The sequence below is a fragment of the Hypanus sabinus genome, unplaced genomic scaffold, assembly GCF_030144855.1.
Source record: "Hypanus sabinus isolate sHypSab1 unplaced genomic scaffold, sHypSab1.hap1 scaffold_192, whole genome shotgun sequence".
Classification (NCBI taxonomy): domain Eukaryota; kingdom Metazoa; phylum Chordata; class Chondrichthyes; order Myliobatiformes; family Dasyatidae; genus Hypanus; species Hypanus sabinus.
Window position 1 is genome coordinate 222715 of NW_026780014.1, and position 27346 is coordinate 250060.

Here is a 27346-nt window from a genome sequence, read left to right on the forward strand (position 1 = left end):
AGATTTCAAAGAGCTTTACAAAACTGTGAGGGGTATAGACAGGGTCGGTGCAAGTGGGCTCTTTCCACATAGGGTAGAAGAGATAAGTTACAAGAGGACTTGGCTTCAGGGTGAAAGGGGAATGGTTTAGGGGGAAATTCTTCACTCAGAGGGTGGTGAGAGTGTGGATCGAGCTGCCATTTGATGTAGAAAATGCGGACTCACTCAAGATTGAAGAATAAATTGGAGAGGTCTGGAGGGATATGGACTGGGTGCACGTCGATTGGACAAGCAGAATAAAGTTCCGGCAGAGCAGAAGGGCTGAATGGCTTGTTTTCTGTGCGCTTGTGTTTTATGATTTTATGATGATGGGGAAGAGAGGTCCCACAGGAGGGAGGGGGATGGGGAAGAGAGATCCCACAGGAGGAAGGGGGATGGGGATGACAGGTCCCACAGGAGGGAGGGGGATGGGGAAGAGAGGTCCCGCAGGAGGAAGGGAGATGGGGAAGAGAGTTCCCACAGGAGGAAGGGAGATAAGAAAGACAGATGCCACAGGAAGAGAGGAATGGGAACATAGTCTCAAATGAAGGAAGAGGGATGGTGAAGAAAGAGCCCACAGGAGGAGGTTGGATGGACGAGCGAACCAAAATCAGGACTGGGGATGTAGAAGTGAGAAGAGTGAGTGATGGGAACATTGGACCCACAGGAGGATAGGTGAGGGGGAAAAGAGATACCAGAGGAGGAAGGGGGATGGAGAAAAGACATCCCACAGGAAGAAAGGGGATGTTGAAGATAAGTACCACATGAGGAATGGGATAGGGAAGAGCGATCTCATAGAAAGGAGATAGGGAAGAGAGATCCCACAGGGGGAAGGGGGATGGGGAAGAGAGATCCCACAGGAGGAAGGGGGCTGGGGAAGAGAGATCCCACAGGAGGAAGGGGGATGGGGAAGAGAGATCCCACAGGAGGATGGGGAATGGGGAAGAGAGATCCCACAGGAGGATGGGGAATGGGGAAGAGAGATCCCACAGGAGGAAGGTGATGGGGAAGGGAAATCCAACAGCAGAAAGGTGAGGAGGAAGGGAGATCCAACAGCAGGAAGCTTATGGGGAAGAGAGCCCAGAGGTGGAAGTGGAATGTGGAAGAAATGTCCAACAGAAGGAAGTGGATCGGAAAGAGAGAACCCATAGGAAGATAACTGCTGGGGAAGATAAATCCGAGAGGGAAGAGACATCCCACAGGAGGAAGGGGGATGGGGAAAAGAGATCCCACAGGACGAAAGGGAGTAGGGAAGATAAATCCCACAGGAGGAAGGAGCATGGCGAAAAGAGATCTGATAGGAAGAGGAGGGACGTGTAAGAAAAATCATACCGGAGGATGGCGGATGAGTAGCAGAGATATCTCAGGAGGAATGGGGATGGTAAAGAGACATCCCACAGGAGAAGGGAGACGAGGAAGAGAGATCCTACCTGAGCAAGGGGGTTGGGAAAGTGAGCCCAGATGAGGTAGTGGGTTGGAGAAGAGAGGTCCAACAGTAAGAAGAGAATGGGAAAGAGAGAACCCATAGGAAGAAAGCTGGTGGGGAAGTTAAATCCCACAGAAGGAAGGGTATGGGGAAGTGGGATCCCACAGGATGAAGTGCGGTCGGTTAACGAGATGCCAGAGCAGGAATGTGGATGAGAAGAGATATCCAATAGCAGGAAGGTAATGGGGAAGAGAGATGCCACAAGGAGGATGTGGAAGAGAGATCCCACAGGATGAAGTGGGATTGTAAAGGGCGATCCCGTAGGAGGATGTGGGATGAGTAGGAGAGATACCTCATGTGTAATGGGGATGGGGAATAGTGATCCCACAGAAGTAAGGGGGTTGGGAAAGATATATCCCTAGGAAGAAAGATGGTGGGGAGGAGATATCCCACAGTTGGAAGGAGAATGGGGAAGAGAGATCCGACAGGAGAATGTGGGATGGGGAAGAGAGATACATGTGGATGGACAAGACAGAGCCCACAGGAAGAGGGGGCATTATGATGACCCACAGGAGGAAGGAGGATGGGGAAGAGAGATCCCTCAGGTGGAAGGGGATGGGGAAGAGAGATCCCAGAGGAGGAAGGCAGATAGGGAAGAGTGATCCGATAGGAGGCACGTGGATGAGTAGGAGAGATCCCACGGGAAGTGGGGGATGGGAACTGAGGCCCCACAGGAGGAAGGGGATAGGAGGAGAGTGATGTCACAGGAGGGATGGGGATGGGAAGAGAGATCCAACAGGAGGAAGGGGGATGGGGAAGAGAGATCCCACAGGAGGAAGGGGGATGGGGAAGAGAGATCCCACAAGAGGAAGTAGGGTGTGGAAGAGAAATCCCACAGAACGAAGTGGGATTGGGGAAATTATATGCCAGAGGAGGACGGGGGATGGGGAAGAGAGAGATCCCACACGAGGAAGGGGGATGTGGAAGAGAGATCCTACAGGAGGAAAGGGGTGGGGAAGAGAGATCCTACAGGAGGAAAGGGGTGGAGAAGAGAGATCCCAGAGGAGGAAGCGGGATAGTGCTGAGAGATCCCACAGGATGAAAGTGGATGGGGAAGGGAAATCCCACAGAAGGAAGGGCAATGGGGAATACAGTTCCCATAGGATGATGGGGTTTGGGAAAGAGAGATGGGACAGGAGGAAGTGGGTGGGGAAGCGAGATCATACAGGAGGTTGGGGGATGAGTAGGAGAGATCCCATAGGAGGATGGGGAAAATAGATGCCACGGGAGGAAGTGCGATGGGTAAGTGTGATCCCACCCGACGTAGGGGTTTGGGAACAGAGATTCTGCAGAAAGAAGGGGGATGGGGAAGAGAGATGTACAGGAGGAAGGGAAATTGGGAAGCAAGATCCCATAGGAAGTCGAGGGATGGGAACAGAGACCCCACGGGAGTCAGGTAGAAGGGGAAGAGAGATCCCACTGTAGGAAATGGGATAGGGAAGTGAGTTCCCCCAGGAAGAAAGTGGTGGGGAGTTTAAATCCCACAGATGGAAGTGGGATCGGAACAGAGGCCCCAGAGGGGATGTGGAAGAGAGATCCCACAGGAGCATGGGGGGTGGAGAAGAGAGATTCCACTGTAGGAATGGGGATGGAGAAGAGAAATTCATCAGGAGGAAGGGAGCTGGTGATGAGAGATCCCACAGGAGGAAGGTGTGCAGGGAACAGAGCACCCACAGGAGGAAGGGGAATGGAGAAGAGAGATCCCACAGCAGGAAGGAATGTGGAAGGGAGATCCCACTGAAGGAAGGGGGGTGGGAAAGTGAGATATCACAGGTGGATTGCTACCCATGCCACGTGCTTTTGAGGCTAGAAATAGGAAGTTAATGCAGCTAAATACGTGGCTGAGGGGATGGTGCATGAGGGAGGGGTTCATGTTTCTGGACAATTGGGCTTTCTTCCAGGGGAGGTGGGACCAGTTCGAATTGGACAGTTTGCACCTGAACTGGAGGGGACTAACATCCTTGCCGGTAGGTTAGCAAGTTCTGCTCAGGGGGATTTAAACTAGATTGCAGTGGGAGGGGAACCAGAGTGTTAGAGCAGATAGTGAGGTGGTGGAGGATAAGGGTCATGCGAGGACTGCTTGTATAGACAGATATCAATGGTTTGTACGTGATAGAAATGTTCTCAGGTGCATCTGCTTCCATACGAGGAGTATTGTAGGTAAGGCAGATGAGTTTAGGGCGTGGATTGGCACGATAATATCGACATTATTGCTATTAGTAAGACTTGGTTTGCAGGAGGGTCAGGACTGGCAGCTTGATGTTTTGGTTTTCCATTGTTTCAGACGTGATAGGGTGGAGGGAGGAAAGGGGGAGGAGTGGCATTACCAGTCAGGGAGAATCTCACAGCTGTGCGTAGACGGGAGAGCCCGGAGGGTTCGTCTACAGAGGCCATATGTGTGGAGCTGAGGAACGGGAAAGTGTGAGCACACTAATAGGGTTGTATTATAGACCGCCCAATAGTCAGAGAGAATTGGAGGAGCAAATCTGTAGAGAGGTAGCACACCAATGTAAGAAACAGGAAGTTGTAATCGTAGGGGATTTTAACTTTATTGACGGGGCCTCCCATTCTGAAAAATGGTTAGATGGCATGGAGTTTGTCAAATGTGTTCAGGAAACTTTTCTAAATTAATATATTGAGGTACCAACGAGAGAGGGTGCAGTACCTGATCTCCTATTAAGGAACCAGACAGGTCAGGTGACAGAAGTATGTGCGGGTGAACATTTTGGGTCCCGTGACCATAATGTCATTAGTTTCAAGATAATTATGGATAAGGATAGGACTGCTCGACCGGTTAAGGTTCTGAATTGGAGAAGGGCCAATTTTGTGGAAATGAGAGAGGATCTGGGAAGAGTGGATTGGGATAAGTTGTTTTCTGGCAAGGATGTGTTCAGTAAGTGGAACGCCATCAAGGGTGAAATTTTGAGAGTGCAGAGTTTGCATGTTCCTGCCAGGATTAAAGGCAATGTGAACAGGCAGAGGGAACCTTGGTTTTCAAGGGATATTGGTGATCTGGTTATGTAGGTTTTTAGCAGGTATAGGCAACAAGGAACAATGAGGTACTTGAAGAGTATAGAAAATGTAAGCGAATACTGAAGAAAGAAATCAGGAAGGCAAAAAGAAGACATGAGGTTGCTTTGGCAGATAATGTGAAGGTAAACCTGAAGGGTTTCTACCAGTATATCAAGAGTAAAAGGATAGTAAAGGACAAAATTGGTCCCCTCGAAGATCAGAGTGGTCGTCTCTGTGTGGAGCCTCACGAGATGGGGGAGATCTTAAACAGTTTTTTTGCGTCAGTGTTTATTCAGGAAACTGGCATAGCGGATATGGAATTAAGGGAAACAAACAGTAGTGTCATGGAACATATAGAGATTAAAGAGGAGAAGCTGCTTGCTGCCTTACGATGAATAAAGGTAGATAAATCCCCCGGGCCTGACATGTTTCCTCGGACCTTGAGAGAGACAAATATAGAAATTGCAGGGTCCCTGGCAGAGATATTTAAAATATCCTCAGCCAGGGGTGTGGTGCCGGAGGATTGGAGGGTAGCTCATGTTGTTCCGTTGTTTGAAAAAGGCTCCAAATGTACACCAGGTAATTACAGACCAGTAAGCCTGACATCAGTAGTAGGTAAATTATCGGAAGGTGTTCTGAGAGATCGGATAGACAAGGATTTGGGCAGCCAAGGGCTGATTAAAGATAGTCAACATGGCTTTGTGTGTGGTAGACCATGCTTAATGAATCCTGTAGTGTTTTTCGAGGAGGTTACCACGAATGCATATGAAGGAAAGGCTGTGGATGTTGTCTACATGGACTTTTGTAAGGCCTTTGACAAGGTCCCACATAAGAGGTTAGTTCTAAAGGTCCAGACACTAGGTATCCATGGAGAGGTTGTAAACTGGATTCGAATTGGCTGTGTGGGAGAAGACAGAGAGTGGTATTGGATGATTGCTTCTCAGAGTGGAGGCCTGTGACTAGTGGTGTGCCCCAGGGATCTGTGCTGGGACCATTGTTGTTTGTTGTCTGTATCAATGATCTAGATGATAATGTGATAAATTGGATCAGCAGGTTTGTAGATGACACTAAGATAGAGGCGTTGTGGACAGCGAGGAAGGCTTTCAAAGCTTGCAGAGGGATCTGAACCAACTGGAAGAATGGGCGAGAAAATGGCAGATGGAATTTAATGCAGACAAGTGTGAGGTGTTCCATTTTGGAAGGACAAATCAAGGTACGACAGACACGATAAACGATAGGGCACTGAAGAGTGCGGAGGATCAAAGGGATCTGGGAATTCAGATACATAATTCCCTGAAAGTGGCAGCACAGGTAGACAGGGCTGTAAAGAAGGCTTTTGGTATCCTGTCATTCATAAATCAAAGTACTGAGTATAGGAGTTGGAATATAATGATGAGGTTGTATGAGACATTGGTGAGGCAAAATTTGGAGTATTGTGTGCAGTTCTGATCACCTAACTATAGGAAGGATATCAGTAAGTTTGAAAAAGTGCAGAGAAGATTTACTAGGATGTTGCCAGGTCTTCAGGAGTTGAGTTACAAGGAAAGATTGAACAGGTTAGGACTTTATTCCTTCGAGCATAGAAGAATGAGGGGAGATTTGATAGAGGTTTACAATATTATGAGGGTATAGACAGGGTAAATGCGAATAGGCTCTTTCCACATAGATTAGGAGAGATAAATATGAGCAGACATGGCTTCAGCGTGAAAGGGGAAAGGTTTAGGGGGAGCATTAGGAGGAACTTCTTCACTCAGAAGGTGGTGAGAGTTTGGAACGAGCTGCCATCTGATGTGGAAAATATGGACTCACTCTTAAGCTTTAAGAATAAATTGGATAGATGCATGGTTGGGAGAGGTCTGGAGGGTTATGGACTGGGTGCAGGTCAATTGGACTAGCGGAATAAGGTTTTGGTACAGACTAGAAGGACCGAATGGCTTGTTTTCTGTGCTGTAGTGTTCTATGATTTTATGATTCTATGGGGAGAGTTCCCTCAGGCAAAAGGGGGATGGGGAAGAGAGATCCCAAAGGAGGGAGGGGATGGTGAAGAGAAATTCCAAAGGACAATGGGGCATGCCAAAGAGAGATCCGACAGGAAAAGTCGATGGGGGAGAGAGATCCCACAGGAGGAAAGGGTATGGGGAAGAGAATTCCAACAGCAGGAAGGGATAGGGAAGAGAAATCCATAGAAGGAAGGGGGATGGGGAAGAGCGATCTCATAGGTGAAAGGGAGATGGGGAAGAGAAATCCCACAGGATGAAAGGGAGATGGGGAAGTCAGATCTCACAGGAGGAAGAGGGATGGGGAGGAGAAATCCCACAAGAAGAAGGAGGATGGGGAAGAGAGATCTCACAGGAAGGGGAGGGGTGGTTGTGTGGAAAAGACATCCCCAGGAGGATGAGGAATAATTGAGAGCCCATAAGAGAAATGGGGATGGGGATGGGGAAGAGAGATCCACAGGAGGAAGGGGTATGAGACTGAGAGATCCCAAAGGAGGAAGCGGGATGGGGAAGAGAGATCCCACAGGAGGAAGGGGGATGGGGAAGGGAGATCCCACAGGAGGAAGGGGAATGGGGAAGAGAGATCCCACTGGAGGAAGGGGGACGGGGAGGAGAGATCCCACAGGAGGAAGGGGGATGGGGAAGGGAGATCCCACAGGAGGAAGAGGGACGGGGAGGGGAGATCCCACAGGAGGAAGGGGAATGGGGAAGAGAGATCCCACTGGAGGAAGGGGGATGGGGAAGAGAGATCCCACAGGAGGAAGGGGGATGGGGAAGGGAGATCCCACAGGAGGAAGGGGAATGGGGAAGAGAGATCCCACAGGAGGAAGGGGGACGGGGAGGAGAGATCCCACAGGAGGAAGGGGGATGGGGAAGCGAGATCCCACAGGAGGAAGGGGGATGGGGAAGGGAGATCCCACAGGAGGAAGGGGAATGGGGAAGAGAGATCCCACTGGAGGAAGGGGGACGGGGAGGAGAGATCCCACAGGAGGAAGGGGGATGGGGAAGGGAGATCCCACAGGAGGAAGAGGGACGGGGAGGGGAGATCCCACAGGAGGAAGGGGAATGGGGAAGAGAGATCCCACTGGAGGAAGGGGGATGGGGAAGAGAGATCCCACAGGAGGAAGGGGGATGGGGAAGGGAGATCCCACAGGAGGAAGGGGAATGGGGAAGAGAGATCCCACAGGAGGAAGGGGGACGGGGAGGAGAGATCCCACAGGAGGAAGGGGGATGGGGAAGCGAGATCCCACAGGAGGAAGGGGGATGGGGAAGCGAGATCCCACAGGAGGAAGGGGTATGGGGAAGTGCGATCCCAAAGGAGGAAGAGGATGGGGAAGCGAGATCCCACAGGAGGAAGGGGGATGGGGAAGAGTGATCTCACAGGAAGGGGGTGAGTGTGTGGAAAAGACATCTCACAGGAGGAATGGGGATGGGTGTGAGATTGGGATGCTGACGGTCTCTTGTCCCTCACCGGGAAGGGGGTGTGAATCTCTGACCCACCTGCTGCAGTCAGTGTCGGTCTGGGTGTCAGTAACAGTGAGAAGGAACATTGTCAATGGACGTGTCACAGGCAGCGAGAAACACGACCATTCCTGTGATTTATTATCATTAAACCAATGGCCGTTGTTCACTGATCTGATGAAGTCTCCAACATCCCTTCACAAGGAACCACAGAACCCTCTCGTCGTTGGGGAATTACTGACTGATCCCCTGGGCATTTGTCACAATTCTTAACAATCTGATTTACTACAAATTTACCAAAATACCTTTACATTGAAACAACACAATGAGACAGTTTCACAGTTCAGAGTGAGAGATAAATCAAGTTACCTCAACTCCTGGCACTTGTGCAGCCCGGGTCCCAGCCGCTGGATTCCTTCACACTGAATGTGGCAGTTCCCCAGGTCCAGGTGTTTTATTGTATCACAGAGTCCGATGACATGAGACAGCACCGCGCAGTCAATCGGGGTCAGTGCCATTCCACAGAATGAAAGTGTTTCCACAGATCCCAGTGCGGTCTGAGCCAGTCCACGATTCTGAGACTCAAACAGGTAGTGCAATGTGTTCAGGAGGCTCCTTTTACCAGCTTCACTCGCTGTGTTTCCACTCCGGCGTTTAACCTCCTCCTTCACCCAGTCAATCACCCGGCAGGTTGTTTGATGAGGAAATCGACCCAGAAACTCCTCCAGGCCCCGAGCAGTCATTGCATTGGAGAGACCAGCAACAAAACGGAGAAATACCTCAAATCGCCCATCCCTCACGCAGTGGACTTCAGTGAGGAGTTTCATGATATCTCTGCCATCTGGGATCAGGAATTGTGCGACTGCAGCTACAAACTCTTGGATGGTGAGGTGTGGGAATGTGTACACCACACTCCGGGCAGAATCCTCTCTCTCCAAAAGCTCCATCAGGAACCCGGACAGGAACTGGGAAGGCTGCAGATTGTACTTGATCAAATCTCCATCTGTAAACACAATCTTCCTCTCGGACACTCCTCTGAAGGCCAACTGACCAACCCTGAGTAACACATCACGGGGGTTCTCAATCTCACGGCTGTGGTTTTTCAGGATGTTGTAAATATAGTAGGAATATAGTTGGGTGATGGTCTTGGGAACTCGGTGCAGGTCCCTGACTCTTTGTGTGAAAAAGGGGCCCAGTGCCAGGGCGAGGATCCAGCAGTAGGAGGGGTTGTAGCTCATGGTGTACAGGATCTCGTTCTCCTTCACGTGTTTGAAAACAGCTGCCGCCACCGTCTGATCTTCAAAATGTCTGATGAAATATTCCTTCCGTTCCTCACCAGAAAATCCCAGGATTTCAGCTTCGGTACCGATCTCAGCCTTTTCCAATAAATGTAACTCAGTGGGACGGGTGGTCACCAGCACTGAACACCCCGGGAGCAGCTTGCCCTGGATTAAACTGTACACAATGTCAGACACCTTGCACTTGAATTCAGGATCTGTGCATGTGGACTGAGGATCTGTATCTCTCCGACTGTCTGAAAAATCAATTGTGTCACTGAATTCATCCAAACCATCGAATATAAACAGCAGTCCCTCTGGGTTCTTCCAGACCTCTCTCAGGATATTCCCAAAGTAAGGATACTGATCCAGAATCAGTTCCTTCAGGTTTATTCTACAGTTAATGGAGTTTAAATCGCGGAATTTGAAACTGAAGACAAACTGGAATTGTTGGTATATTTTCCCCGTGGCCCAGTCATAAACAATCTTTTGTACCATTGTTGTTTTCCCGATCCCCGGGACTCCGGCCACTGCTGCCGAACTCCCAGATTTGGATTTACTTCGGGAAAAGCTGCTCTGGAACAGCTGATCCGTCCGGAGTTTTTCCAGGTGTCCACGGAGATGTTTTTCTCTCCACTCCTCGTGGTCTCTGCCTCTTGCCAGCAGCTCATGTTCCACCAGTCTCCGATCTCGAACAGTAGAAATGACCGTGAGCTCAGCGTATCGATCAAGCAGCTGGAAAACCTTCACCTTCTCCGTCATCAGGATCGTGTTTACTCTCAGTGTTTCAGTTTGTGCCCGAAGAGTCTCCTTGTGTTTCTGTTGAACATCTTCCATGGGAACAGACAGTGGACAAACTGTTAGATGCCTCAACTCAGAACTCAGTATTTAAGCACACAGGAGTTAGCTCAAAGCTGTTGCATTAATTGGATTTGTCAATGAATGTTCGTACAGTAAAGTAAATTCAATTAACAGACCGCTTACTGGACAAAGAGGCCTGGTCCAGATAAACACCAGATCATCACATTTCCACATTAACTGTGCTGTGAAGGTGAGTATTTCCCTGGTAGTTTACTAACCCCCGACTGTGCCGTACTGGACAAATTCCCTCTACTGTCACAGATATCATTGCTCCTGAGGAAGAATCTTTTCATCCCCAGTGTTGATGTGACATATGGAGATGGAGAAGAGGGTAGTGGGCATTCTGTCAAAGGCACAGGTCGGGGAATCACAGCTCCCCCTCCCCTCCAACCATCACTGAATCAAAATACAAAGCAGCAGATTTGCTGATCAGAACATGCACTGCGGGTGGGTGGGTGGGGTGCGTGGAGTCTCAAAGTGTGTTCGAAACATGTCAGGGGTGTATGGGGTTATGCACTGTGTCCGGCCTCTGCCAGGGATGTATGGGCAGGGCACAGTGTGTCAGGAACTGATCAGGTGTGTGGGGTCTAACAGTGTGTCAGTATCCTGCCAGCGGCATATGGCGTCCCACAGTGTATCAGGACACTGTCAAGGGTGTATGGGGTCTTACAGTGTTTCAGGACACTGTCAGAAATGTGTGGAGTCTTGTAGTGTGTCAGGAACCTGTTTAGGAGTGTGGGGTCTCACGTTTTGTCAGGACCGTGCCAGGTGTGTGAGGGGTCTCAGTGTTTCAACAGCCTGTTAGGAGTGTATGGGGACTCACGGTTTGTCAATTGATAATAGACAATAGGTGCAGGTATAGGCAATTCAGCCTTTTGAGCCAGCACCGCCATTCAGTGCGATGATGGCTGATCAGCCACAATCAGTACCCCGTTCCTGCCTTCTCCCCATATCCTTTGATCCGCATTCTTTAAGAGCTCTATCAAACTCTTTCTTGAAAGCATCCAGAGAACTGGTCTCCACTACCATCTGAAGAAGAGCATTCCATAGATCCACAACTCTCTGGGTGAAAAAGTTTTTCCTGAACTCCGTTCTGAATGGCCTACCCATTATTGTTAGCTGTGGCCTCTTGTTCTGGTCTAGGGAACATGTTTCCTGTCTCTAGCGTGTCTAATCCCTTAAAAATCTTATATGTTTCAATCAGATCCCCTCGCATCCTTCTAAATTCCAGTGTACTTATGAGGTGTGTGTGGCATCTCATGGTGTATCATGAACCTTTCAGGGGAGTGTCGAGTCTGACAGTGTGTCAGAACTCTGTCAGGGCTGTGTGGGGTCTCGTAGTGTGTCAGGAACCTGTTTAGGGATGTGAGGTTTCTCTGCAGGTGTCAGTATCTGGTTAGGAGTGTGGGGTATCTCATCTTGTCAGGACCGTGCCAGGCGTGTGTGGGGTCTCACAGTGTGTCAGGACCCTGTCAGGGGTGCGTGGAGTCTCACAGTTTGTCAGGACCCTGTCAGTGGTATGGGGGGGGGGTCCAACGGTGTGTCAGGGGATACGGTGAGCGTGCAGTTAAGTGGACATGAGGCTTGGTTTAGATCAGCCATGTGATCTCCTGGACCAGTTTTCGATTGCCTGTGAGTCGGAGAGGAATTTTCCAGATTTTTTGTCCTCAATTGGCAAATCGTTTTTTCCCCCCGGTTGATCACATGGGTTTTGGCGGGATGAATAATAAAATAAAATGGGCGGCATGGTGCCCTGTTGTTTGGCACTGTTGCCTTGTGGGATTCGGTGAAAACAGGAGTTTAGATTGGATCAGCCATGATCTTGTTGAATGGTGGAGCAGTCTTGAGGGGCCGATTAGCCTATTCCTGCTCCTATCTCTTATGTTCATATGTTCTTATGTTGTAAAGCGTGTGTGGGGTCTCACAGTCTATCAGGACCCTGTCAGCCGTGTGTGGTGTCTCACAGTGTGTCAGGACCCTGTCAGGGGTGTGTGTGGTCTCACAGTGTGTCAGGACCCTGTCAGTAGTGTGTGTGGTCTCACAGTGTGTCAGGACCCTGTCAGTAGTGTGTGTGGTCTCACAGTGTGTCAGAAACCTAAGGGGCTGTGCTCGGTCTCACAGTGTGTCAAGACACTGTCCAGTGCGTATGGGGTCTCACAGATTGTCAGCGCCCTGCCAGGCATTTGTGGCATCTCACGGTGTATCAGGACCCCGCCAGGGGTATGTTGGGTATCACAGTACGTCAGTACCCTATTATGAATGTGTGGAGTCTCGTAGTGTGTCAGGAACCTGTTTAGGAGTGTGTGGGGTCTCAGCGCGTGTCAGTATCCAGTTAGGAGTGTGGGGTCTCACATCCTGTCAGGACCATTCCAGGTGTGTGTGGTTTCTGAGCACAAATTCCACAATGAGTACCCCTTTCCTGCCTTCTCCCCATTTCCCTTGACTCCGCAATCTTTAGGAGCTTTATCTAACTCTTTCTTGAAAGCATCCAGAGAATTGGTCTCCACCGCCTTGTGAAGCAGAGCATTCCATAGATCCACAACGCTGTGGGTGAAAAGGTTCTTCCTGAACTCCGTTCTAAATGACCGACCCCTGATGGCCTCTTGTTCTGGACTCCCCCAACATCAGGACCATGTTTCCTACCTCTAGTGTGTACAATCCCTTCGAAATCTTATATGTTTCAATCAGATCCCCTCGCATCCTTTTAGTTTCCAGTGTATCAGGACCCTATTAGGGGTGTGTAGCGCCTTATAGTGTGTCAGGAACCCTGTCAGGGGTGTGTGGGGTTTCACAGTGTATCGGTACCCTGTCAGCGGTGTGTGGGGTCTCACAGCTTGACAGGACGATGTCAGGGGTGTTTTGAGCCTCGTAGGGTGTCAGGAGGACCCTGTCAGTGGTGTGTGGGGCCTCACAGTGTGTTAGGACCCTGTCAGTGGTGTGTGGAGTCTCACTTTGTGTCAGGACCCTGTCAGGGGTGTGTGGTGTCTCACATTGTGTCAGGACCCTGTCAGGGGTGTGTGGGGTCTCACATTGTGTCAGGACCCTGTCAGGGGTGTGTGGGGTCTCACAGTGTGTCAGGACCCTGTCAGTGGTATGGGGGGGTCTCACGGTGTGTCAGGGGATACGGTGAGTGTGCAGTTAAGTGGACATGAGGCTTGGTTTAGATCAGCCATGTGATCTCCTGGACCAGTTTTCGATTGCCTGTATGAGTCGGAGAGGAATTTTCCAGATTTTTTGTCTTCAATTGGCAAATCGTTTTTTCCCCCCGGTTGATCACATGGGTTTGGGCGGGATGAATAATAAAATAAAATGGGCGGCATGGTGCCCTGTTGTTTGGCACTGTTGCCTTGAGGGATTCGGTGAAAACAGGAGTTAAGATTGGATCAGCCATGATCTTGTTGAATGGCGGAGCAGTCTTGAGGGGCCGATTAGCCTATTCCTGCTCCTATCTCTTATGTTCATATGTTCTTATGTTGTAAAGCGTGTGTGGGGCCTCACAGTCTATCAGGACCCTGTCAGCCGTGTGTGGTGTCTCACAGCGTGTCAGGACCCTGTCAGGGGTGTGTGTGGTCTCACAGTGTGTCAGGATCCTTTCAGGTGTGTATGGGGTCTCAGGGTTTGTCAATTGATAATAGACAATAGGTGAAGGTATAGGCAATCAATGTGATCGTGGCTGATCAGCCACAATCATTACCCCGTTCCTGCCTTCTCCCCATATCCCTCATCTCCACTATCCTTAAGAGCTCTATCTAACTCTTTCTTGAAAGCATCCAGAGAATTGGTCTCCACTGCCTTCTGAAGCAGAGCATTCCATAGATCCACAACTCTCAGGGTGATAACGTTTTCCTGAACTCCGTTTTAAATGGCCTACTCCTTATTGTTAGCTGAGGCCTCTTGTTTTCGTCTCGGGGACATGTTTCCTGTCTCTAGCGTGACTAATCCCTTAAAAACCTTATATGTTTCAATCCGATCTCCTCGCATTCTTCTAAATTCCAGTGTATCAGGTGGGTGTGGGATCTCGTGGTGTATCAAGAAACAGTCAGGGTTATGTGGTGTCTCACAGTGTGTCGGGACCCTTGCAGTGGTGTGTGGGGTTTCAAAGTGTGTCGGAACCATGTCAGGCGTATGTGTGATCTCACAAGGTGTCAGGACTCTGTCAGGGGTGTGTGGGATCTCACAGTGTGTCAGGACCCTGTCAGGGGTGTGTGGGGTCTCACAGAGTGTCAGGACACTATCAGGGGTGTGTGGGGCTCACAGTGTGTCAGGACCCTGTCAGGGGTGTGTAAGGTCTCACAGTGTGTCAGGACCCTGTCAGGGGTGTGTGGGGTCTCACCGAATGACAAGACCCTGCCTGGGTTGTGTGGGGTCTCAGGGTTTGTCAATATATAACAGACAATAGGTGCAGCTGTAGGCAATTCAGCCTTTTGAGCCAGCACCGCCATCCATTGATATCATGGCTGATCAGACACAATCAGTACCCCGTTCCTGCCTTCTCCCCATATCCCTTGACTCCGCAATCTTTAAGAGCTCTATCTAACTCTTTCTTGAATGCATCCAGAGAATTAGTCTCCACTGCCTTCTGAAGCAGAGCATTCCATAGATCCACAACTCTCTGGGTGAAAAAGATTTTCATGAACTCCATTCTAATTGGCCTACCCCTTATTGTTAGTTGTGGCCTCTTGTTTTGGACTCGGGAACATGTTTCCTGTCTCTAGCGTGTCTAATCCCTTAAAAATCTTATATGCTTCAATCAGATCACCTCGCATTCTTCTAAATTCCAGTGTATCAGTACCCTATCAGGTGGGTGTGGGATCTCGTGGTGTATCCAGAACCGGTCAGGGTTATGTAGTGTCTCACAGTGTGTCTGGACCCTTGCAGTGGTGTTTGTGGTCTCACAGTATGCCAGGACCCTGTCAGGTGGGTGTGGTGTCTCACAGTGTGTCAGGACCCTGTCAGGGTTGTGTGGGGTCTAACAGTGTGTCAGGACCCAGTCAGGGGTGTTTGGGGTCTCACAGTGTGTCAGGACCCTGTCAGGGGTGTGTGGGGTCTCACAGTGTGTCAGGACCCTATCAGGTAGGTGTGGGGTCTCACACTGTGTCAGGACCCTGTCAGGTGGGTTTGGAGTCTCACAGTGTTTCAGGACCACGTCAGTGGTATGTGGGGTCTCACAGTGTGTCGGGGATACGGTAAGTGGACATGAGACTTGGTTTAGATCAGCCATGTGATCTCCTGGACCTGTTTTCGATAGCCTGGATGGGTCGGTGAGGAATTTTCCAGATTTTTTTTCCTCAATTGGCAAATCGTTTTTTTTCCCCCCTGGTTGATCACATGGGTTTGGGCGGGACGAATAATAAAATAAAATGGGCGGCATGGTGCCCTGTTGGTTGGCACTGTTGCCTTGTGGGATTCGGTGAAAACAAGAGTTAAGATTGTATCAGCCATGATCTTGTTGAATGGCGGAGCAGTCTTGAGGGGCCGATTTGCCTATTCGTGCTCATATCTCTTATGCTCTTGTGTTCTAAAGCGTGTACAGGGTCTCACAGTCTATCAGGACCCTGTCAGGCATGTCTAGGGTCTCACAGTGTGTCAGGATCCTCTCAGGTGGGTTTGGGTCTCACAATGTGTCAGGACCCCGTCAGGAGTGTGTGGAGTCTCACACTGTGTCAGGACCCTGTCAGGTAGGTGTGGGGTCTCACACTGTGTCAGGACCCTGTCAGGGGTGTGTGGGGTCTCACAGTGTGTCAGGACCCTGTCAGGGGGGGGTTTGGAGTCTCACAGTGTTTCAGGACCCTGTCAGGGGTGTGTGGGGTCTCACAGTGTGTCAGGACCCTGTCAGGTGGGTTTGGAGTCTCACAGTGTTTCAGGACCCTGTCAGGGGTGTGTGGGGTCTCACAGTGTGTCAGGACCCTGTCAGGGGGGTTTGGAGTCTCACAGTGTTTCAGGACCCTGTCAGGGGTGTGTGGGGTCTCACAGTGTGTCAGGACCCTGTCAGGGGGGTTTGGAGTCTCACAGTGTTTCAGGACCCTATCAGGGGTGTGTGTGGTCTCACAGTGTGTCAGGACCCTGTCAGGTGGGTTTGGAGTCTCACAGTGTTTCAGGACCCTGTCAGGTGGGTTTGGAGTCTCACAGTGTTTCAGGACCCTGTCAGGGGTGTGTGGGGTCTCACAGTGTGTCATGACCCTGCCTGGGTTGTGTGGGGTCTCAGGGTTTGTCAATATATAACAGACAATAGGTGCAGCTGTAGGCAATTCAGCCTTTTGAGCCAGCACCGCCATCCATTTTGATCATGTCTGAGCAGCCACAATCAGTTCCCCGTTCCTGCCTTCTCCCCATATCCCTTGACTCCGCAATCTTTAAGAGCTCTATCTAACTCTTTCTTGAATGCATCCAGAGAATTAGTCTCCACTGCCTGCTGAAGCAGAGCAATCCATAGATCCACAACTCTCTGAGTGAAAAAGATTTTTATGAACTCCATTCGAATTCCGTTCTAAATGAACTACCCCTTATTGTTAGTTGTGGCCTCTTGTTTTGGACTCGGGAACATGTTTCCTGTCTCTAGCGTGTCTAATCCTTTAAAAATCTTATATGCTTCAATCTGATCACCTCGCATTCTTCTAAATTCCAGTGTATCAGTACCCTATCAGGTGGGTGTGGGATCTCGTGGTGTATCCAGAACCGGTCAGGGTTATGTGGTGTCTCACAGTGTGTCGGGACCCTTGCAGTGGTGGTTGGGGTCTCACAGTATGCCAGGACCCTGTCAGGTGGGTGTGGCCTCTCACAGTGTGTCAGGACCCTATCAGGTAGGTGTGGGGTCTCACACTGTGTCAGGACCGTGTCAGGTGGGTTTGGAGTCTCACAGTGTGTCAGGACCCTGTCAGTGGAGTGTGGGGTCTCAAAGTGTGACAGGACCCTGTCAGGGGTGTGTGGGGTCTCAGAGAGTGTCAGGGCCCTTTCAGTGGTGTGTAGTGTCTCACAGTGTGTCAGGACCCTGTCAGGGGTGTGTGGGGTCTCACAGTTTGTTAGGACCCTGTCAGGGTTGTGTGGGGTCTCAGGGTTTTTCAATTTATAACAGACAATAGGTGCAGGTGTATGCAATTCAGCCTTTTGAGCCAGCACCGCCATTCAATGTGATCATGGCTGATCAGCCACAATCAGTACCCCGTTCCTGCCTTCTCCCCATATCCCTTATCTCCGCAAGCTTTAAGAGCTCTATCTAACTCTGTCTTAAAAGCATCCAGAGAATTGGTCTCCACTCCCTTCTGAAGCAGAGCATTCCATAGATCCACAATTCTCTGGGTGAAAAAGATTTTCATGAACTGCATTCTAAATGGCCTATCCCTTATTGTTAGTTGTGGCCTCTAGTTCTGGACTCCCTCAACATCGGGAATGTATCCTGTCTCTAGCGTATCCAGCCCCTTAAAAATCTTATATATTCCAATCAGATCCCCTCGCATCCTTCTAAATTCCAGTGTATCAGGACCCTATCAGGTATGTGCCCGATCTCATTGTGTATCAGGAACCTCTCAGGGGAAGGTCACGTCTGACAGTGTATCAGGACCCTGTCAGTGGTGTGTGGCATCTCACAGAGTGTCAGGACAAAGGCAGGGGATTGTGTATTCTCGAGGTGCGTCTGGATCCTTTAAGGATGTGTGGGGTCTCACAGTATATCAGGACACTACAGTGGTGTGTGTGTTCTCACAGTGTGTCAGGACCGCGTCAGGTGTGTATGGGGTCTCACAGCGTGCTAGGACCCTGCAAGGTTTGTGTGGGGTCTCAAACTGTGTCAGGACCCTGTCACTGGTATGTGGGGTCTCACAGTGTGTCAGGACCCTGTCAGTTGTATGTGGGGTCTCACAGTATGTCAGGAACCTATCAGGGGTGTGTGGGGTCTCACAGTGTGTCAGGACCCTGTCAGGGGTGTGTGGGTCCTCACAGTGTGTCAGGACCCTCTCAGTAGTGTGTGTGGTCTCACAGTGTGTCAGGACCCTAAGGGGCTGTGTTCGGTCTCACAGTGTGTCAGGACACTGTCCAGTGCGTATGGGGTCTCACAGATTGTCAGCGCCCTGCCAGGCATTTGTGGCATCTCACAGTGTATCAGGACCCCGCCAGGTGTATGTTGGGTATCACAGTACGTCAGTACCCTATTAGGCATGTGTGGAGTCTCGTAGTGTGTCCGGAACCTGTTTAGGAGTGTGTGGGGTCTCAGCGCGTTTCAGTATCCAGTTAGGAGTGTGGGGTCTCACATCCTGTCAGGACCATTCCAGGTGTGTGTGGTTTCTGAGCACATATTCCACAATGAGTACCCCTTTCCTGCCTTCTCCCCATTTCCCTTGACTCCGCAATCTTTAGGAGCTTTATCTAACTCTTTCTTGAAAGCATCCAGAGAATTGCTCTCCACTGCCTTCTGAAGCAGAGTATTCCATAGATCCACAACTCTCTGGATGCAAAGGTTTTTCCTGAACTCCGTACTAAATGACCTACCCCTTATGGCCTCTTGTTCTGGACTCCCCCAACATCAGGACCATGTGTCCCGCCTCTCGTGTGCACAATCCCTTCAAAATCTTATATGTTTCAATCAGATCTCCTCGCATCCTTCTAAATCCCAGTGTATCATGACCCTATCAGGGGTGTGTAGCGCCTTATAGTGTGTCAGGAACCTGTCAGGGGTGTGGGGGTTTCACAGTGTGTCGGTATCCTGTCAGCCGTGTGTGGGGTCTCACAACATGTCAGGACGATGTCAGGGGTGTGTTGAGCCTCGTAGGGTGTCAGGACCCTGTCAGTGGTGCGTGGGGTCTCACAGTGTGTCAGGACCCTGTTAGGTGTGTGTGGGGCCTCACAGTGCGTCAGGACCCTGTCAGTGGTGTGTGGAGTCTCACATTGAGTCAGGACCCTGTCAGTGGTGTGGCTTCTCACAGTGTGTCAGGACCCTGTCAGGGGTGTGTGGGGTCACACAGTTTGTCAGGACCCTGTCAGTGGTATGGGGGGTCTCACGGTGTGTCTGGGGATACGGTGAGCGTGCAGTTAAGTGGACATGAGGCTTGGTTTCGATCAGCCATGTAATCTCCTGGACCAGTTTTCGATTGCCTGTATGGGTCGGAGAGGAATTTTCCAGATTTTTTGTCCTCAATTGGCAAATCGTTTTTTTCTCCCCCCGGTTGATCACATGGGTTTGGGCTGGATGAATAATAAAATAAAATGGGCGGCATGGTGCCCTGTTGTTTGGCACTGTTGCCTTGTGGGATTCGGTGAAAACTAGACTTAAGATTGGATCAGCCATGATCTTGTTGAATGGCGGAGCAGGTTGGAGGGTCCGATTGGCCTATTCCTGCTCCTATCTCTTATGTTCTTATGTTCTAAAGCGTGTGTGGGGTCTCACAGTCTATCAGGACCCTGTCAGGCGTGTGTAGGGTCTCACAGTGTGTCAGGACCCTGTCAGGGGTGTGTGGGGTCTCACAGTGTTTCAAACCCTGTCAGGTGGGTGTGGGGTCTCACAGTGTGCCAGGACCCTGTCAGCCGTGTGTGGTGTCTCACAGTTTGTCAGGACCCTGTCAGGGATGTGTGGGATCTCACGGTTTGTCAATTGATAATAGACAATAGGTGCAAGTGTAGGCAGTTCAGCCTTTTGAGCCATCACCGCCATCCAATGTGATCATGGCTGATCATCCACAATCAGTACCCCGTTCCTGCCTTCTCCCCATATCCCTCATCTCCACTATCCTTAAGAGCTCTCTTTAACTCTTTCTTGAAAGCATCCAGAGGATTGGACTCCACTGCCTTCTGAAGCAGAGCATTCCATAGATCCACAACTCTCTTGTTGATAAAATTTTTCCTGAACTCCGTTTTAAATGGCCTACCCCTTATTGTTAAACTGTGGCCTCTGGTTCTGTGCTCCCCCAACACTGGGAACATGATTCCTGCCTCTAGCCTGTGGAATCCCTTAATTATTATATATGTTTCAATCTGATCCCCTCTCATTCTTCTAAATTCCAGTGAATCCGGACCCTGTAGGGGTGTCTGGTGTTTCACAGTGTGTCAGAACACTGTCAGGGAATGTGTGGGGTCTCGCAGATATTCCAGATCCTGTCAGGAGTGTGGGATCTCACAGTTTGTCAGGGACCTGCGCGGGTTATGTGGGGTCTCACAGTGTGTTAGAACCTGTCGGGTGTGTGGCGTCTCAGAGTGTTTCTTGACACTGTCAGGAGTGTGTGGGTTCTCACAGTGTGTCAGGACCCTGTCAGGTGTGTGTGGGTTCTCACAGTGTGTCAGGACCCTATCAGGGTTGTGTGTGGGGTCTCATAGTGTGTCAGGACCTAGTCAAGGGTGTGTGGTGTTTGGTGTCCCACAACGTGTCAGTGTCAGTGATGGAGGCTAAAACATTAGGGGTATTTAAGAGCCTCTTGTACAGGCATATGGATGAATGAAAAATGGTTACCGGGTAGTGTGGGTTTATTACTTTTTTTAAGGATATATGGGTCAGCACAACAGGAAGGGCTGAAGGGCCTGTACTGTGCTGTAGTGTTGTATGGTTCTATATTCTGTGGTGTGTGGGGTCTCACAGTGTATCAGGACCCTGCCAGAAGTGTTTGGGGTCTCAGTGTGTCAGGACCCTGCCGGTGTGTGTGGGGTCTCAGTGTGTCAGGACTCTGTCAGGGGTGTGTGGGGTCTCACAGTGTGTCAGGACCCTGTCTGGGGTGTGTGGGGTCTCACAGTGTGTCAGGACACTGTCAGGGGTGTGTGGGATCTCACAGTGTGTTAGGAACCTGCCAGGGTTGTGAGGGGTCTCACAATGTGTCCGGACCTGGCAGGGAGTGTGTGGGCTCTCCAGACAACGTATTCGGGTGAAACGGGGAGCGTAGGAAAACATTGATTGTTGAAATGTTTACTTTAGAGAATGTGGCAGTGGGAGAAACAATTTTCATCAATAATCAGGGAGAGAGTCTGTTCTGAATTCAGAAATAAACGTGGGAATGTCACTGTCGTGACTGTTCCCTCGGCAAACAGCATGAAGAACAGTGAAGAACTAGTTTGCAGGGAAATTGTCGAGAATTCCCAAATCTTTACAGCAGGGAATCGGAAGGGTTTTATTCTCTGAATGTGGACTGGAAAAGCAGTAACACAGGTGACAGTAACGTGAGTAGTATGAAAAATTCCTTTGGTATCTTTTGAAAATTAACATCTTTGGCCAAAGAGGAGTGATCCCTTTCAGCAAACTCACCAACTCCCTGCCTGGTTCGTCATGCTGTCCTGTGAAAACTCTCCCTCCAGCAAACATTTTTCCCTGTGTCTCTCTGTGCGCTGTGTCACGGTGGAACATTTACCTGATCAGATCCCCGTGGCTCAACAACGACATGGCCCTACACAACATCAACCTTTGATGGAAACAGCGATTTCTTCACTTACCTTTCAGTTCCCTGGGAATCTCCGGTACGGGCCGATGGACCGGAACACAACCTGTTCAGATTTTAACAATTTGACACATTTCAATTCCTCAAATTATAAGTGCGTAATGTTTGATTCCAAAATTAAATTAATCTCTGATACTATCATACCATGTTCCTGTATTTCTTTCAGTATTTTGTCCAGCTTTGGAACATCAATCCGCATTTTCACAAAGGTTTCCCACATCACCCTCCGGGCGCGGGAGCCTTTCTCCATCACCAGGCTCAGGAGGAGTTTAGAACTGTCCGCCCGCTCTCCCTTATCAGCAAGATCAGAGATTTTCTGTGAAGAGTAACAGTGAACATATTGGGGAATGACAGATTCACACAGAGAATGAGAAGTAAATGATGCGCTCTGTAACGGGATCACACTGAGCAGTCATCCGGACGGGTGCTGATCCTGTCTGTACATGGACTGTACATTCTGAGTGCAGAGCACACGGAGGGACATTCACCGTGAGCCTGGTCCACCAGTCAGTGAGACCCTGGCTGGTCTGTGACCGCTTCATTGACGTGGCTCCAAATCCATAAATAATTCCTCACCAGATCTGACCGTGTAAAACAGAAATCAGCAAATAATGATCACAGACGAAGAAAGAAATCAGGAGGGTTTTTGTATCAGCGTGAACAGTCTCTGGGAAGTTACAGAAAAGATGATTCATCTCCTCAGTCCGCCAGTGTCCAACATGACAGCGGATTACCGGCTGACACCTGATGCCTTTCCTTTGCCTTTTCCAGTGGAGGTTCATTCAGTGATTACAGATTACAACATGGCAGTATTCCCCGATCCATACTGTATGCAATTACAGATTGTAACACAATCATCTCCACCCAGAGCAGAACACACTGGAGCTCCTGTGGCATCCAGTAATAATGCCCCGGTTCTCACTGACATCCTGCCGTCATGCTGCACGGTCTTTTCAAAATGAAAATTCCTACCATATTTCCATAATCTCCTTGATTGCAACCTCATACAATTGTTACCTGCTCCCCTCACTCTGAGCTTTGAGCCGCCACTGGAGTGTTTAAACCTCTTTCAATCACTCCTTCAGATTCACCGTTTTAAGAATTATATATATTTATTTCTGATTTGTTTTTATGCTTTATTATCCGAAGAGTGAGAATTCTGACACCCATCAGTCCTGTGATGTGTGAAAATTCAAACCCATTCTCCCTCCCACTCACCCGATGTTCCTCTCCGCTGAACTGATTCTCGGCCGTTAACGCCAGGATCACTCCGTGCACCCCTCCTTCCATCGCCTGCTCCAGCCTGTCCCGGTAGAATTCCGTCAAATGCAGCAGCTGGAAATCGTCCCAGCTTGTCAGGAGCTCGGTGATCGCTGAGCTCAGACCTGTGAAGGAAAATAGTGAAAATGAAATGAATTACTGACCCATATTGGGCAGTAACTTTCTCTCTGGAACCTAAAGATCACCAAACACAGACCGAAATATATATATATATATGGGGGGCGGGGGGGGGGGTTGAGTGTGAAAGAACGGGCTTGAACTGGAGGTTGGGGGGTGCCGGGGGTGTAGGAGGGGTATACCTCCATCTGTTGAAGGCTGCTCTTGTCCCTGCGAATACACCTCTCTGTTTTGGAAGGACTGTGCTAATTCCTGAGAATATAGTAACCATCACCATCACTCTCCTGGTTCTGCCCATCACCACCGCTTTTCTCTAGGTTACTGTCTGCCTGCCTGGTCAACCCCTTCCTCAGCAAATCTCTGGGATTTCTCACAAAATGCTGCAGGTACTCAGCAGGTCAGGCAGCATCTACGGAGGAGAATAAACAATCAACGTTTCAGGCCAAGGCCCTTCATCAGACTGGAAATGAGGGGACAGAAATTCCAGATATTTCCACATTACTTTCTATTCCTTGTTGTCCTGATCTGAAACGTCGACTGTTTATTCCTCTCCATGGATGCTGCCTGATCTGCTGAGTTCTACCAATCTGTCGTGTGTCTTTGCGTTGCCCAGAACTTTCAGCATCTGCAGAATGTCTTCTGGAGTGACTCGCTATTTTAATGCGCATCACAATCTGTCAGAGGAGCAGGAGCAGACGGCAACTGTACTCCTTCCACGTGTGACTGTGCTTCCCCCAGAGATGTTAACTCTCTCTCTCTGTCTCTCTCTCTCATCTCCGCTCAGTTTTCAAAAATACTTTGTGAATTGCCTATATTGCATTAAACACAGATGCAGAATCCGCAGAGTATTTATAAATTTAAATAATTCGCCAACATACCCGTGTCCTTTCCCGATGATGACATCACTGGAGCTCCTCCACTGCTCGAACCTTGACGCATTTTGGGGACACGTGTGATCAGTTTTTACTGTTCTGTAACACAACAAAACAACAACAGGAGGGTCAGACATTAATTAGAGAATACTGTCTTATTTTTAAACGGAGGCAAACACTTCCAAACATCTTGGGCCGATCCACTGAAGCCTTGATCCGCCTGTGCCCAACCACCCACAGTCACGGAATGTCCATTTCCGATCTCTCCATGGATTCTACACTGGACCAGGATTCTCCAGGGTATCTACTCTCTGCATTGCAGGCAATTCCCTTTGAGGAACCAATCTTGTGTCCTGGACCAGGAGTGTTGCGCCTACAGAATGCCGAGGGAGATTGAGCAGACAGTGCCCACTGCTTTGGTCCTCCTACCACTGGTGGCGCTATAGTAGGTAATGGACAAGAGTTACAGCGGTGTGGGCTGAAACATTTCTGCTGACGATGAGACTTCTGGTCCTCTCATCACTGGATTATACAGATTTCTCAGCCACACCTGATTCTCACCGTCTCCTTTCAGCTTATCATTGCCTGACCTTGACACCTACGGCAATACAGGATTTGAGTCTATAGAGAGACACTCTGACACCCTGAACAATGCAATATCACCTATAGCATCGTGACATCTTGTCCTGAACCACTATAGTTTTTTTTTCCGTTAGGACTTTAAGACCATTATTAGCTCCAGAGCTCAGTTAAGATTTATTTCAGCATATCACCTGGCTATTATCAGATAGTTAGTTATATGACACAATGTCGACATCCCATACATACAGAACAACAAGTTGGGAAAAATCATTAAAATAAATAAAATAAGATGCTGGAGTTATTCAACAAGACAGAGAGTATGTTAATATTTCAGGTGGAAGACCCTGTATCAGAGCTGAGCCTGTGTTAGAGCCATGCATCTGCTCTCTATCAACATTGCATCCTGCTTTGTGTATTTATGATGTTTTTTATGGTAACTAGTTGCATCAGTGGTGGTGTGGTACACGCAACGGGAGTCAGTTATATATCTGTGCTTTGTTCCATGCAGTACACAGCCAGAATACCCTTCCTTCAGACAACATTGGTGGCGTGGAGAGGGGAGACTTGCAGCTTGGGCAACTGCCGATCTTCCATTAAAAAAACCTTGCCCAGGCTTGCGCCCTGGAAACTTTCCAAGGTGCAAATCCATGTCTATTGAGACTAACGGAGGCCTACTACGCGACCTAGCTGGGGACTGACGGATGTCATATATTTTGTTATTATCCACTCAAATACGCTGAACTTAAACTTGGGTACAGATCAGTTTCATCGCTTCAAGATTGTATGTTTACTGATTGTTAATAAAGGATCGAATACTTATCACTGACATTTGTAACAATCATTATTGGATTTGAGGGCACTTCATGTAAGTAGAGGGGGGTCGCCAGCAATGGCAAATTAGCTTGATTACATTTCACCGCTACATTCTCAACAGATGTTTCTCAACCTGCCGATCATTGAAATACTCTCAGATACTGAGTATTTTGCTTCAGTTCTCACCAGTGAAAAGGACCCTGGCAATTGTGGGGATGACTTACAGCAGACTGAACCACATGAGTGTATGGACTTTAAGAAAGAGCATGCACGGGATCCTTTGAGAGGTTTTAAGTTAGATAAGTCGCTGAGACTGAACGAGATAACCCCGTGCTACTGTATGAATCGAGGGAGGAGATTGCTAATCCCCTGACGATGAACTTCACATCATCAATGAGGTGGGGATGAGTACCAGAGGATTGGAAGTTTGCAAATGTTGTTCCCTTGTTTAAGAAAAGGAGTAGATAACTGAGGAAATTAAAGACCAGGAAGCATTTGGAGAGATGTAATCTGATTAGGGATAGTCAGCACGGCTTTGCCGAGGGCAGGTCACGCCTTATGAACCTGATTGAATTCTTTGAGGATGTAACAAAACGCATTGATGAAGGTAGAGCAGTGGAAGTACTGTCTATGGATTTCACTAAGAGGTTAGCAAAGGTTCCCCAGGGAAAGCTCATTCAGAAAATAATGAGGGATGCGATCCAAGGAGACCTTGCTTTATGGATCCAGAACTGGCATGCCGACAGAAGGCAAAGGGCGGTTGTAGATATTGTATTCTGCATGGATGATGATGACCGATAGTATTCCGTTGGGTCTGTTCTGGGACCCCTTCCCTTTGTGATTTTTATAACTGACCCGGATGAGGAAGTTGAAGGATGGGTTAGTAAGTTTGCTGAAGACACAAAAGTTGGGAGTGTTGTGGATCGTCTGCAGGGTTGTCAGATGTTACAGTGCAACATCGATAGGATGCCGAATACTCTTGTCAGTCTGGAGGATCAGTGAGATCTTGGGGCTAGTCTCGATAGAACACTCAAAGCTGCTGCACACGTTGACAGTGTTGATAAGAAAGCATATTGTGTGTTGACATTTATCAGCCACGGAATTGAGTTCAAGAGCGTGAGGTAATGTTACAGCTATATAAGACCTTGATTAGGCCTCACTTGGGAGTACTGTGTTCAGTTCTGGTCACCTCACTGCAGGAAACAATATGGCGGCTATAGAGGGAGCACAGAGGAAATTTACAAGGACTTGCTTTGGATCCGGAATAATAATTATTTTGTTCTCCTTTACGCTTGTAAACAATCTTGAATCTTGAACCCTGGGGATGATACCACGACCAACCGCATTATCTATGCTCCCACTTGATTTCATAAACTCCTACAATGTCACCCTCAATCTCCTCTGGAATAAAGATCCAGTTCGGCCAACCTCTTCCTCTGACTCAGCCCTCTAGTCCAGGTATATGTTCAGCAATCTCGCTTGCACCCTATCCAACTTGATAGTATCTTTCCTACCTCAGGGTCAACACAACAGTACAGAATACTCTGTGTAGCCACATCTACAATATAATGCCTATAATCCAGATCTCAATGCCCTAACTGATCAAGGCCAGCATGATTAAATCCTTCTATTCCACTCTCTATACTTGCCCGTCCACTTTCAGTGACTGTACTCTTGTACTCCCAGGTCGCTCTGTTCCACAACACTTGGTGCCCTCCCATTCACTACACAAGCCCCACTTAGTCTGACTGTCCAAACTGCACCATCGCTCACTTGTCCAAGTTGAAAACCATTTGGCATAGCTCAGCCCATCTCCATAACTCACCAAGATGTCTTTGAAATTCATTGTCACCTGTTGCCTGATAAGCCAGTCTCCGGAATTTAGTCTCCCTGTATGCACATGACTGTGTCGCCACCCACAGCTCTAATCTGCTAATTAAGTTTGTCGACGGCACCACATAGATTGGCCTCCTCTCAAGCAATAACGAGGTGGCCTACAGGGAAGAGGTCATCTCTCTGACACAGTGGTGGCAAAGTAACAACCTTCCTATCAATGTCGTAAAAACAAAGGAGCTGGTTGTGAATTACAGGAGGAATGGAGACAGGCTAACGCCTATTGACATCAATGGATCTGGTGTTGAGAGGGTGAACAGCTTTAAGTTCC

The 27346-nt window shown here is 49.1% G+C and overlaps 2 protein-coding genes across 2 annotated transcripts in view; both read right to left on the bottom strand.

Annotated features, from left to right (window-relative positions):
* Window positions 1-27346, bottom strand: part of LOC132387495 (gastrula zinc finger protein XlCGF26.1-like) — a 277285-nt gene that overhangs the window by 171580 nt on the left and 78359 nt on the right. The gene's annotated exons all lie outside the window — the stretch shown is intronic.
* The window catches only part of LOC132387494 (NACHT, LRR and PYD domains-containing protein 3-like), a 64327-nt gene that overhangs the window by 15410 nt on the left and 21571 nt on the right, over window positions 1-27346 (bottom strand). Inside the window, exons 2-6 of the mRNA XM_059959864.1 lie at window positions 23794-23886; window positions 22736-22902; window positions 21662-21833; window positions 21513-21563; window positions 8344-10081 (exon numbers count right to left, since the gene is read on the bottom strand). Of these exons, the coding sequence (XP_059815847.1) occupies window positions 8344-10081; window positions 21513-21563; window positions 21662-21833; window positions 22736-22902; window positions 23794-23854 (2189 nt within the window). The 5' untranslated portion in view covers window positions 23855-23886. The remainder of the gene's footprint in view (window positions 1-8343; window positions 10082-21512; window positions 21564-21661; window positions 21834-22735; window positions 22903-23793; window positions 23887-27346) is intronic.